Source organism: Streptopelia decaocto (genome assembly GCF_964273445.1).
Source record: "Streptopelia decaocto genome assembly, chromosome: 2".
NCBI classification, from domain to species: domain Eukaryota; kingdom Metazoa; phylum Chordata; class Aves; order Columbiformes; family Columbidae; genus Streptopelia; species Streptopelia decaocto.
In genome coordinates, this window is record NC_138655.1 from 126229809 (window position 1) to 126242312 (window position 12504).

At 38.6% G+C, this 12504-nt stretch overlaps 1 protein-coding gene across 1 annotated transcript in view; it reads left to right on the forward strand.

Moving 5' to 3' along the window:
- RFTN1 (raftlin, lipid raft linker 1) overlaps positions 1–12504 on the forward strand; it is a 98874-nt gene that overhangs the window by 30156 nt on the left and 56214 nt on the right. The window contains exon 3 of the mRNA XM_082046353.1: positions 10628–10814. Within this exon, the coding sequence (XP_081902479.1) occupies positions 10628–10814 (187 nt within the window). The remainder of the gene's footprint in view (positions 1–10627; positions 10815–12504) is intronic.

A 12504-nucleotide genomic window follows, 5' to 3' on the forward strand; every position in this document is an offset into this window, starting at 1 on the left:
TAGACTTCAGTCAGATTTATATAATACTTATTAACTATCTTGTGAATATGGAAAAAATCCTAATATAATGCTTGCAACCTACTTTGTTCGTCTGTGCTTGATTAAGAATAAAACCAGTAATCTTAAGGTCGTTCACAGTTGGTTTGGATGGAAATGTGTAGAATGATCATGTATGAACCTTTCTGCTTTTTAACTCCTTGAAGAGTCAGCACATGCAGTGTTTTATTGACAATAGGATATAACTATTTGGAAAGCTTAGAAATGCTCCAAATGAAGTTTCAGAGGAGATTTTTATTATCTAGCAAAGTATACCATGAAATGAATAAATTCTGTATAATTTGGAACTTATTAAAGTAGGCAATTTTTTGTACTCTTCTGAGGATATTATCTGTGCTTTTTACAGTACCCTTACTGCAGTCCAAGTTTGCTTATTGTAAAATTTGCAAAGAACCCAGTGTGGCTTCTTTGTTATATTCTGCAGTTCTAAAATCTGAAATGAAAATTTGGCAGAAATATGGAAAGAACATCAAGGTGAAGGATAAAACAGGGAGGAGCATAGGAAAGGGAAGAGGAATTGATTATGCTAGGAAGAAAAGACATGTAAGTATTAAAAAGTATGAGAGGGAGAGAATGAGAAGATTCTGGAGGCTGCTGGGTTAACTGGGAAACTTGCTGGTGTTCCTGCTAAGAAGAATGGTAAGCACATTAGCTGGAGAAGGGTCAAAGCAAAAAAGGTGCATCAACCCTCCAAATTTCATGATGCCGCCAACTTCTGCGATATCAGAATGTCTCTTCATTAAGTGTTACTTGTTGTTGTTGTGGTTGTGGTTTTTTGTTTGTTTGGTTTTTGTTTTGTTTTTTCCTTTTCTTTCTCCTTGAGTAGCTCTTCCTTCCCTCCTTTTTAAAGCATTTGATTACTGGCTACTTGCTGTGAGAGGACAGAACTTGCTGCACCACTGGTAGAAGTGATTCGAAGTCCAATTTCACTTGTTCTTAAGCTGTTGAAATGAAGGGCATCCCGTGTTTGACTTTGGCAGCAAAGTATTGCTGTCAGGAGATTAACTTGGTGTCTGAAGGCTTTAGGGCAGGGAACCAGTACTTTTTCTGAGGTTGGAAATAGGTGTGAATTAATATGCTGGCTCTTCCTGTAGTTCAGAATTAACCCCTTCTCTCCTCTGTAATTCAATGTAATAGTCGCCTTTTGGAGCTTACACAGATAACAATTCTGTATGAATAAAATATTGCAACTTTGAACACTTTTTCCTGTTCATTAGACATAATTAGAGTTTTCTTGGATTTGTGAAACGTAAATTATCTGTCTTTGTTGTCTGTGTTTGTTCTGCATCAATTTAGGAAGTAGAACCAAACAGGAGGGAGGGACAAAAAAGTATCATTTCAAAAAGTCACTCAAATACAGAAGGGATAGGATTTGGTTCTTTTTTCTGTGCACAGTTTAAATGAGAAGTCCCTCCCCTTTTCACCTTCTTTTATTTTGCTCTTTGCACTGTCATTAACCCTTCTTGCATCTAGTAGGTGGTCTTAATTTTGCCCATTTTGCATAGTTCTGCTCACAAGCTAATATATAATATGTAAGCTGTGAGTCGTTTAAGAAGTGCTTGTCAGTTTATTTAGGTAACTAAACTTGTGCTTAGTGGTTGTTTTTCCACTTAGTGGAGGTGATATCCCAGGTGTTCCTTTTTTCTGGAACACGAAAAATGAAACCAACCATGTAAAATTGCATCATGTTTGTGGCAAATGTACCCGGTTCTTAAGATATTTATCTTTATGCTTGCAAGTTACAGAAATTAAACTTTGACTGGACAACAAATAAGATAACTCAAAGATGCAATGAGATTAGACAACACAATTAGATTCTCTAATTGCATTGCATCTTTGAGTTATCTTAGTACCTTCTTGATTTGACTGATGCATATATCTACTATTGCCTTAAGGAAAGAAAAGGATGTTGGTGTGTGTCTGTGTGTGTGTACATATACATGTAGGCACAAATACATGTATACACACATACATATACGCTTATCTATATACCACACTTCTATATACACATATTTATATGTATATGTACTTTGAAAGTGTATAAATGAGGTTTTACAGTCTTTGGTTTTCCCTGCTCTACCTTCTTAAGATACATGACTTTGCTTTTGAATATTTGTAAGTTCCATTATTACATTTTCACTAAAAGTAAACACTAGGAGCTTATTGAACAGTCATCCTTCATTAAAAGTCCGGATTTCTCTGGCATATTCATTTTTTCTTTCTTTGATGGGGACACTTACTGTATTTGCCTTGAAAATTGAAAGAAAACCCATGGAGAATGTCATTTAGCATAACCAAAAAACCAATGCGATATATTAACAGCCACTGTCTTGCCTCTGCCGACAGTGTGTCTGTCTCTTCTTTGAAATTTAGGGACCTCTACACATACCTCATGGAAGCTCTATTAGAAAGGAAAAGAGACTACAGTACAGCTTATGTAGTTTTTACTCCAAAAACTTGAGCTTTTAACTCATCAAATTCTAGCATTAGTGTGCTCCAGGTACTTAAGGCTGTGTCATAGTGTCAGAAACACCATATATAATCTGTCACGTTAGTCATACTGGTTTAGCATTTCATTCTGGTAGGTTTTACTTCAGAAATAATTATTTGGCATTTCTTACAGGACTCGCCAGAAATCTGTTTACTTCTTTGTGTTCTCTAAGTTACATTATTAGTGGTTTTACCATTATTTTCATTGGAACTGCTCTGATTCTCTTATGCATTTTTATTGTTGTTGACAAGAAACTATTTGTGGGTTGAATGAGGAAAGAATAGTTATAGTTAAGCAAGAGTAACGTGACTGCATTGCTTTGCCATCTAAACAATGTGTGCTGCGTAAAACAGTTTCCTTAGTGTTTGTAACAAAAATTTGCAATAGATGGCTTTCTGTTTTTTAGTTTGAGACCGACACTGGCTGGAAATAACCATATTCTACCAGGATTGGTCAATAAGTGTTTTAATAATGTTCAAGTAACAGTTTGCTTTCTGTTCTCCAGAGTAACGCATTGGCGTTACCGAGCCTTAATAGTTGGAAAGGGTGATGATCTGGATTCCTTCAGCTGTTCCAAACAAACTGCTAAATAAGTCAGTGAAAAGTGACTAAATTTTTTTTTCTTATTTATAGTACAGAGGGAGGATCTTTTCAAGTCTCTGCTTCCTCGTTAGACAAATGCCAACACTTCCCAATAGATTTATACTCTGCACCTTGCTCAGGTGAATTCTGATGTTCACCCACCTCTCTGCAAGGTGCTGGGGTTCCATTCAGCCCTCAGGGCCTGCACAGATAAACCCAAGGACTTTGGCAAACCAAAAAGAGACCTCACAGGAAGCTTCTTCATTTAGCAGAAACCAGCTGCTTGGAGCGGCGCTGGTTTGTGCGTGTATACTAATTGTTGTGAGTGTGCACCTTCTGTCACTGCAGTTGTGCCTTCCAACAAGAAATCACAGTTCCAGTAATGCAGGTAGTTCAAAAGTTTCAGCTGGAGTGGAAATTCACAGAACCACTGAAAAAATGCTGCTTTTGTAACGTAAAACATTAATGCATTACTTTTATTTAAACTTCTGACTGTTATCAGAATGAAAAAACTTTGCTGCATTTGACACGTTCCTACAAAATATTTTAATGTAGGTGAAACTGCATCTTCTGGTGGTGAACTTTCTAGTTAAAATTTTTGACTGGCTCTAATGCAAAGACAATGTTTTGCTCTACTAGAACTTAGTCTGCTGTAGATTTGATTTCTTTAAATTAAATTAAAGTTGCTGGAAAGGAATTAATATTAAATTAAGGAACAGCAATCCTCATACTAAGCAGAGGGAGTGTGCTTGCTTTGGTATTCTACAAAATGATCAAGGCTGTTATAAACAGTCATAAACATGCTTTGGAAGTGCCCTGTGTGAAAGCATGGGAAGATTTATGCATTCGCTCACACACGTGCCCAGTGATATTACTCTCTTCCCACATTATTGTCTCCATTCGTTGTTGCTATTTAGTTTCCTGCCAGCAGACATGCAATTACGACCACTGGGGTGGGATGCGTGAGGCACAACAGAGCAGGCTAATGCTGTTTTCCACGAGGTGGTTGCTAAAGGTGGGAGGGTAAATAGCCAGATCTATTATAAGGCCCTGCAGGATGTCAGTGGGTGGTGTTGGGGTAGTGGCTGCGTTACCATACAACCATAATTTTGCTTGTACCTTGTTTTTATCTTGCATGCTCATTGCTAGATCCGTTAAGGATCATAGGTACTAACATCTGGCCACTATTCAGTTCCTTTAAGGTGGTCTCTTATGTGCCCTGCATAGTGAGCAAGGGAGGCTGAGGTGCTTTAGAAGGACAGCAGTAAAAAATTCATGCTGGGTAATGAGCTCCGAGGAAGTAATGAGTAGGAGTGACCAAGTGTGTAGTGTGCTTGAATATTTGCTCCTCTCTAGCTCGCAGGCACAACCCTGCTCAGAGGTGCCCACCTGCCTTTGAGCCCACACTGCGGGGAGGGAGCTGCACTATGGTTGCCCTTGCAGCCTGTCAGCTGCCTCTCTCTTGTTGGAGAATCATAATGTCCTGAGTTGGAAGGGACCCACAAGGATCATAGAGTCCAACTCCTCTCCCTGCATATGACAACCTCAAAATTCACACCATGTGTCTGAGGGTGTTGTTCAGTCTCTTCTTGAACACTGTCAGGCCTGGGGCCGTGACACCTCTCTGGGGAGCCTGTTCCAGTGCTCCACCACCCTCTGCGTGAAGAACCTTTTCCTAATGTCTAACTTAAACCTTCCCTGGCACATCTTCCTGGCACTCCCTTGAGTTCTGTCATTGATCCCTACAGAGAAGAGTTCGGCGCCTATCCTTCCTCCGCCCCTTGTGAGGAAACTTTAGACCACAATCAGGTCTCCCCTCGTTCTCCTCCAGGCTGAACAAACTGAGTGACTTTAGCTGCTCCTCATACGGCTTCCCCTCCAAACCCTTTGCCAACTTTGTGGCCTCTCAGGAGGGTTCCATAAGCCCTGAGCTCTCGTGGCAGGGAGACGTGAGGACATTGTCCTTCCCATGGGGAGCTGTAGCTTTGCAGAAGGGCCTGCAAGGTTTGTGGTGCTGGGAGGAGGAGGAGCACGAGTGACGCCATAGCTCTGGCTCTGGGCGCTTGGAATGGCAATGGCCCACAGGAACGCGCACAGGCCTGGGCACAGCCTCATCCTGCCCTTTGAGAAAGAAAACAGTTATGACTGTATTTCTCAAAGAATCTGAGCCTGCTGATGAGTGCTAGTCCTGGTCAAATAGTACTGTGCTTGTGGCTACCAGGGAGCTGAGCTGTTCCGTCACTTAATAGTCTGGGTCTGGTGAATTTGTGGTCTTCCTTTTTTTTTTTGTTTCAGATCCATTATATATTGTATTTTGGGCATGTATTGGTGCAAAGTGCTTTCTGCTGTTCCCAGTATAGACAGAGCGTGTACGATCTACATGCATACCAATTTGATCTTTCGTTGTTTTCATGCAAAGGAAAAGTACTTATTTAATGTTTCATAATAAATTCAGGAACATTAGTTTGAAAATACAGCTGAACATGAAAAGTTTAAAAAGAAACAGAAACTAGTTAAAAGGAGTCCAAGATTTTTGTGGAACATTTTAATGTGTAATGTGAACTCTCATTAAGGGCTACAAGAGCATTAAAACCTAATCAGGAAAACATGCTAAAAAATGAAGCCCATAAAATACCAATGTTTAATTTGTTTTGTTTCAATAAGCAAACTAAATAAACACCTAACACAGGATAATACAAATTTAGAGTAGAACAGTGTGTTTGTCCTTTTAAATAAAGTATTATACTAAGGGTAAGTACCAGGAAACTAAGACCTAAATTTGACCCTGAATTTGACCATTTCAGTAAAGAGAAATTAAATAAATGCCATTTTAGCATTTAACATTTTATTTGTGCTGGAGCATAGCTATCATTCAAGTAGAAAGAAATTAAAAACCAATAAAGTTTGTTGTAGCTTTGTCATAAATGTCACTAGCAGGAAGGGAAAACTGCTGCTTATCAAATAGAGTTGAAAGCATCTGATTCTGTTGAGTGTATACATTATGTAAAGATGTGGTGGATGATTGTCTTTATTGAGCATGGTCTAATAGATGAATCTATGCTTTATTTTATAAAGCGTAATACACCTTTCTTATTTAAAAGTGTTGGGTTGTAGCATCCCGAAGGTATCTATTGTTTTAATCTATTATTATTGTTTAATCTATTGTTTTAATGTAGAAAAATTAGCCTGTTTGTTGTAGACAGTTGCTGTAACTGTCTTTTCTCTTAATTGGGATACATCTACCTTTTTAGCATGGACCATCGTGCAAATGTCAGAGGTTGTATGAGGTGCTTCAGTTTGAAGCTAGTTGGTGGCTGTTTGATCTCTGTGGTTGCAGCCCCAGATGATCCATCAGGAGGAACCGAGGGACCCCTTAACACAGAAGGAGGAACCAGTTCTTAACACCTGTGTCCCCAGCCATGTTTCTCAGCCTGCCCTCATTCCCTCAGGATGCCAGTGGCAGACTGCACTGCCTTCCTCTGTTTCCCATAAATTGCTTTTTGGAGCTGCAGAGATGACTCCTTCAAATATACATGACTCAACCTGTAGAATTTTATGTTAAGTCAATCCTTTTATTGATTTTTTCGGTAGCAAGATGGGGACAGTGTGAGTGTTTGGTCAGGTTTTTCCATTAGCAGCAAAGAAAGCACAAGTCCCTAGACTCAGGAAAGTCACCTTATGGATGTCAGTTGTGTAACACAAACTTTCTTTTCTTTTTGAAGGATGTCTAAACTGTTGTTTTCTGTATGCATCTGAGCATTGCTGAAAGTGTTTTCAGCTTCAATTATCAGTCAGGCAACAAACTAATTTGCCTGGTAATCTGTTCCAAAAGCAGCCAGCACTTCTATTTCCACTTTCAGCCTTTGCAAAATTGAAAAACACAGCATCTGTCATTTACAAGTTTCTTACACACTCATCCAGATGTAGACAGAATAAACAAAGGAATCGTTTGAGGTCAGGTTATGAAGTGCAACAATAAATAAGGAAATGTGGAGCAGGATATAAAACTTAGAGCTAACTGCATTTCAGGAGCAATATGGTGGCTGCTAAAAGGATTCAGCTTTATCTTTTGGCAAAATAGAGGCTTATAATAAACACTGGAATTATACAGGATTTTATTTGAATTTTCATTTGCGTCTTTATACAAGTCGCTGTTGTACACAATTTTGGTTTTCCTTTTTCTTTTGTAAGTGGCATGATTAGAATTCTCTTTAACAACCAAAACAAAAGTTTTAATGGATTTTATTGGAGGTTGTGTAAAGTTTTCTGAAAATATTAGCATCTTCCTAAGGTAAAGTAAGGAAAGACTAGATCAACAACTTGTTTTATAAATGGGCAATTTCAAGTAGGTTGAACCTACAGGTATGCACCTTAGAGGAATTAGCTGAAGAAATAGTTGAGATCTTATCATTTAAGTTTGAAGACTGCTGAAGGGTGAATGACTCTCCAGGAAGGTGTGATATCCTTTTTCAATCTACTTTTAAAGTGAACTGCATCATTGTTAGCCTAACCTGAAGCCCAGAAGGATACTGGAACAAATAACTTACCTGTAAAATATCCAGAGGATGATGAGTAGCAGGGATTTCTGGGGCGGAATCTGCATCAGACAAACCCATCTGTCTTTGGGAGGGTAACATGAACGCACCACACAGGTCTGTAGACCTCGGAAACTCGTGTAGACCTTGTGGGCGACAGAAACTGTCCTTTCTGAAGGATGTCTGCTCCAAGGGGAAATTAATAGTAGTTCAGCATCAAATGAAAAAGATGTATTGACTGTAAGGCTTAAAATTATTCTGTCCAGAGTCCGTTAAAATTCACCCTTTTCGTTAACTATTCCAGCAAGACACTGCTGAACGTGCTTATTGAGGTTTGCCAATCTGAGAGGTGCCATTTGCTCTGTGGAGGTCAGAATCCAGAATGGCCCTTGAAAACTGAAAGAAAAAAACCCTAGAACACAGTAAGGCCAAGGACATTTGGCCACTGTTGGTTGTGGGGAAAAGAATTTCATTTTTTTCCCCACATGATGACGTGGGATATATAATAAGCATGAAGGAGCTTTTCTGTTCTACAGAGCAGTGGTGGGGCTCTTGCTGGATCACTGGTGGGGCATAGGTGCTATACTTGAAGAAAGCCAGAGGATCAATTGAAGGCAATCAGGAAAGAACCATAAAAAATTAGTTAGAAAACACAAGGGAAGAAGAAACATTGAAAGGACAGAGTTTGTAGAGTCTAAAAAAAGTGAAATTAAGGCATGATGGCTAGTACGAATTGTAAAATGCTAATGCAGAAAATAATTATTGAGCGAGGAAGTAGCAGTCTTGACTTTCAGAGTGGAAAAATTCAGTCAGGTGCTAGGAAAAGGTTTTGAATAGTAAGAATGGAGAAGTACTGAAACATGACTTCTGGGGCTTGTGGAATCTCCATTACTAAAGTTTTAAAAGTAGATGAGAAAAACTCTGAGAATTAGCTAAACTAGAACTGATCCTGCCTCTAGGTGATAGTATGGACTAGCTGGATGATCCTTCCCCTCTCTGTTTTCTATTACCTTTCTTTTTTAATCAGCAAGTGTACATCCCAAAGCTCCAATTACATGCATTTTCACACTTTCCCCTTGTGTTTAGCTTGAAGGAGGAAGCAATCACTCTCCCATGTTAATGACTAGACTTTCTGCAAGTTTTGCCCAGGCATCCTCAGAATAATCCAGATACTTGGTTCATATGCTAGGCAGGCATCAGTTTTCATAGAGGAGTGTTAAAAATGGAAGCACCATTACCAGAATTAACATTACTGAATAGTGTTTAGTCGTTCCTTTGTTGGGTACAACAATAAATGTAGTTGAATAGTAAAACCCTCATGTAGAAGTATATTCTGGCTTTCAAATTCTTTTAATTAATTAAATTATTTGCAGCGTAGTCTCTGAGCCACAAGAGGTAAAAAGTAGTTCTGACATCTGGGTTTCTTTCCCCATTTTGATCCAAGTAGGGTCCAGTAAGTAACAGTTGGTTTTATTATTTATTATGCATTATTCATTGTGGCATCTCTTTTTATGACTCTGAAGTGATTTGTATGGCATTGTAGAAGGTAGAGCCCTATTGTCTGTCAATGTACATGTTGCTTGGATTTCTCATTTTATTTGCAAAAGTAAAAAAATTCTACATCTTACAGTTCTTGGTCAAAAAGTTCCATTATCCTTTTCTGGAACATGGTCTTATTTGAAGAAAATAATACCAAGCACAGCTATTCCATTATTATTTAAATTATTCCTCTTTATTATTGGTTTTGAATATTTATTAGTTTTTTGATAACCTCTTTCATTATTCATAAAGGGTAGCCACACATTTTGATGAAAAAAAGCGGTACAATGAAACCTTATTTTGCATAGCTGGCGTCTTTCATAAAAACTGTTCTCTGGTGCTTGCTTTCGTTTTTACCAAAAGCCTGAAAGGTGCTGGGAACCTCCGTGGTGTTTCTTGCAACATCCTCTCCCTGCTGGTTTCAGTGGGAGGGGAAACCACCCAGCACCTCAGCACCTGGTATGTTCTGGCATAGTTGGGGATGAAATAATAAATAGCTCCCAATAGAGATGGCAATGAGGAGGCAAAGGTCAGGGAAGAAAGATGCCTTTTCAAATAAGATATGAAAAACATATGAAGAATTACTGACGCAGAGAAAGAGAATGGAAGGTTGGTTTAGGTGATTTGTGGGATTTTCTTTTGAAGTGCACTAGACTCCAAGGAAATAGGGGCAATTGCTGTACTGACCACAGTGTCTGTGTGGATGCTTCACAGAAAGGCAGAAAACCCCACATTGAGCAGATTGAGGAAAGATTATAGGTCTCATCCTCATCTGTAATGCATATAAGTTTGTTTAAATCCTGAGGTATAAAGTTTAGTGTCTGTTCTAAAAGGTTTCTCATCACTACAGGTATGCATTGGTCTTAGCGTTCTTGTTTTCAATATACATACAAAGTACCCTTCAGAAGTATTGGTAAATATTTGGTCTCAACAGAGTTTACCATCAGTGATCTTAGTCTGATAATGCAGCTTTCGTGCAGATGGATGCTTCTCTTTGTTGCTTTCAAATTTAAAATGTTCTGCCTTCATTGACTATCCCCTTGCTATCATTTTATATTTTTGACTCATGGCTTGCTCTCCTTAACTTGCATTACTATGACAAGAACTAAAACTTAGAATATCTTTTGACAAACTACCTTGTTTTTGTTAAAACCTCCGCTTCTTCTCTCCCAGAGTATGTAGTGAATTTGGCATTTTAACGTGTCTGACTGCTTCTTTAATTGCACCAGTCTCTTGTGTGATACAAGTCCTTTGCCAAGACAGACTGCTTAAAATCAGAAATACAAAATGGGCCTCAGGAAAGGTCAATTTTTGTGTTAATTTTATAGATCAGTGTGAAGCTAGCTTGACGCTGAAGAGCCTGGATTTTAAAAAACATGATAGTCTGGTGTAGGATTATTGACCAATTTCTTTTTGTTTCCAGCTGAGTTGCCAGGATCATCAGCAATCAAGCTCTCCTCCTTGCACGATCTTCCAGCTCAGCTGCAAGAATTGTACCAGCAGGGCTTCGTCTTGGCTGCTGTCCACCCTTTCGTGCAACCAACTGATGAAAAAGAGAAAACTCCCCAGGAACAAATCTTCAGGGCTGTGCTTATCAAGAAAACAGAAAGGTAAAGCACTTCCAGTGAACTGGGATAAAAATAGACAATGTGATTTCCTGCTGAGTTTTGACCTACATCAGGAAATTATAGCAGAGTTTACTGTGCAAGACTTGGTTTGTTTTTTTTTTTTCCTTTTGTGGGCTTGAATAGGCTTAACATGTTCTTCATGTTTATAATTCATCTGCAGTTTGGCAGATAACTCAGAGAATAACGAGTTGAAATACGCTCTGCATTTTGGGACGTGTTGTCATGAGAGGCAAACAAACAAGCCCTATGCCTGACAATTTGTGAGGATAGTCCCGTTGGTACCCTTTAAGAATTTATTAGATTAAATTAAGAGAGAAGAAGTGTTTGCTTAGAAAAGGCATATTTTGTGTTTAGATGGTTACAGTTAATGCAATTAATTTGAGAACTGTAGTACTAATGCATACTTCTTAAATTTATCTGTAGAGTTTACGCCCTTCTTTCCTCTAAACAATACATTTTAATTTCTAAATCAGTGCAAACTCTTTAAATAAAAAGATGACTCTCCTGCTTTGTTCGCTCTCTTAAAATGTATTAAGAATGTTTTACGTAATAATATGTCTGAAGATGAATAAACAAACAGAAATACTGTTCTTCTATGTTTTAATCTGATTAAAAGAAATTGGTAGAATGTACTCTTAAGTAGTCCAGATGGAAATTAAAACGTGAATATTTAAAACACATAGTTATGATTTTTAGTGATTTAAATGATTTAAAACATAATTTAACATTACCTGACTGCCCACAACTCTGCAGCTGCCTCTGCTGTTGCAGTAATTTTGTGCAGTTTTCCTACATTAGTTGCATTCCTCAGTTTGCCCCTTTTTGCAGTGACCTGTACTGAAACCTGGGGGATAATCAGACCTCCATTTGCCAATCCTATGCTCTCTCTTTGTGCTTATGCTTGAAAGAAAGGATGTAACTGTTTTAGATACCTCTTCAAACTAAAGTAAACCCACCATTCAGTTTGCTATAGGTTGGTAATCAATGGGTAGCAATTATTATGGGAGTCAAAGTTCAGTGTGTGACCTAAGGAAAAGTTTTGCATTTCATTTATGGCATTAGGTGTCGCAGGCAATTTTAGCTTTGAAAATAATTCTCAATTTACCTTGACTTTATTTTAGTTCTCTTAGTACAAAACTTCCTGCGGTCTTCCTGATACTATTGTTTAAAGTGTTTCCAGTTTTATGGTCAAAACATGAAATGTCTGGCTGAACAGTGGCCTTCTTGAGTAATATTGGGCTGAGTTTGCCTGATTTTTGGTCAAGCTTGTTTTCCCTGCCTACAAAATACTCTGCTGCAAATAATCCAAGTATTTACATTCATGAGTTTGCAATGCTGAGTGCTTAAGCACTTCTGCTGGATTTGTGTCCAAGGGTTCAGCATCTTCCAGGACTGAGCTGTGAAGACACACGAGGGGAAAGCGGCATCCTTCTCAGCAGAGCGACAGGGTCTTCAAGCCAAAGCGCTCAGCGTGTCGCTGCTGCCTCGTACCGTATCCAGTAGTTTACATCTGTGCAGAGTGATTGTGAAAGAGCACAAAATCTTAATTGCCTGCTCACTCACTTGGATGCCAGTGTTTCACACACTTTAGACAGCTGTAAATGACTGTACAAAATTGAAGACAGTAGAGAGTCTTGAACCAATTATATTTCCTTTTACATTCACACTCCAT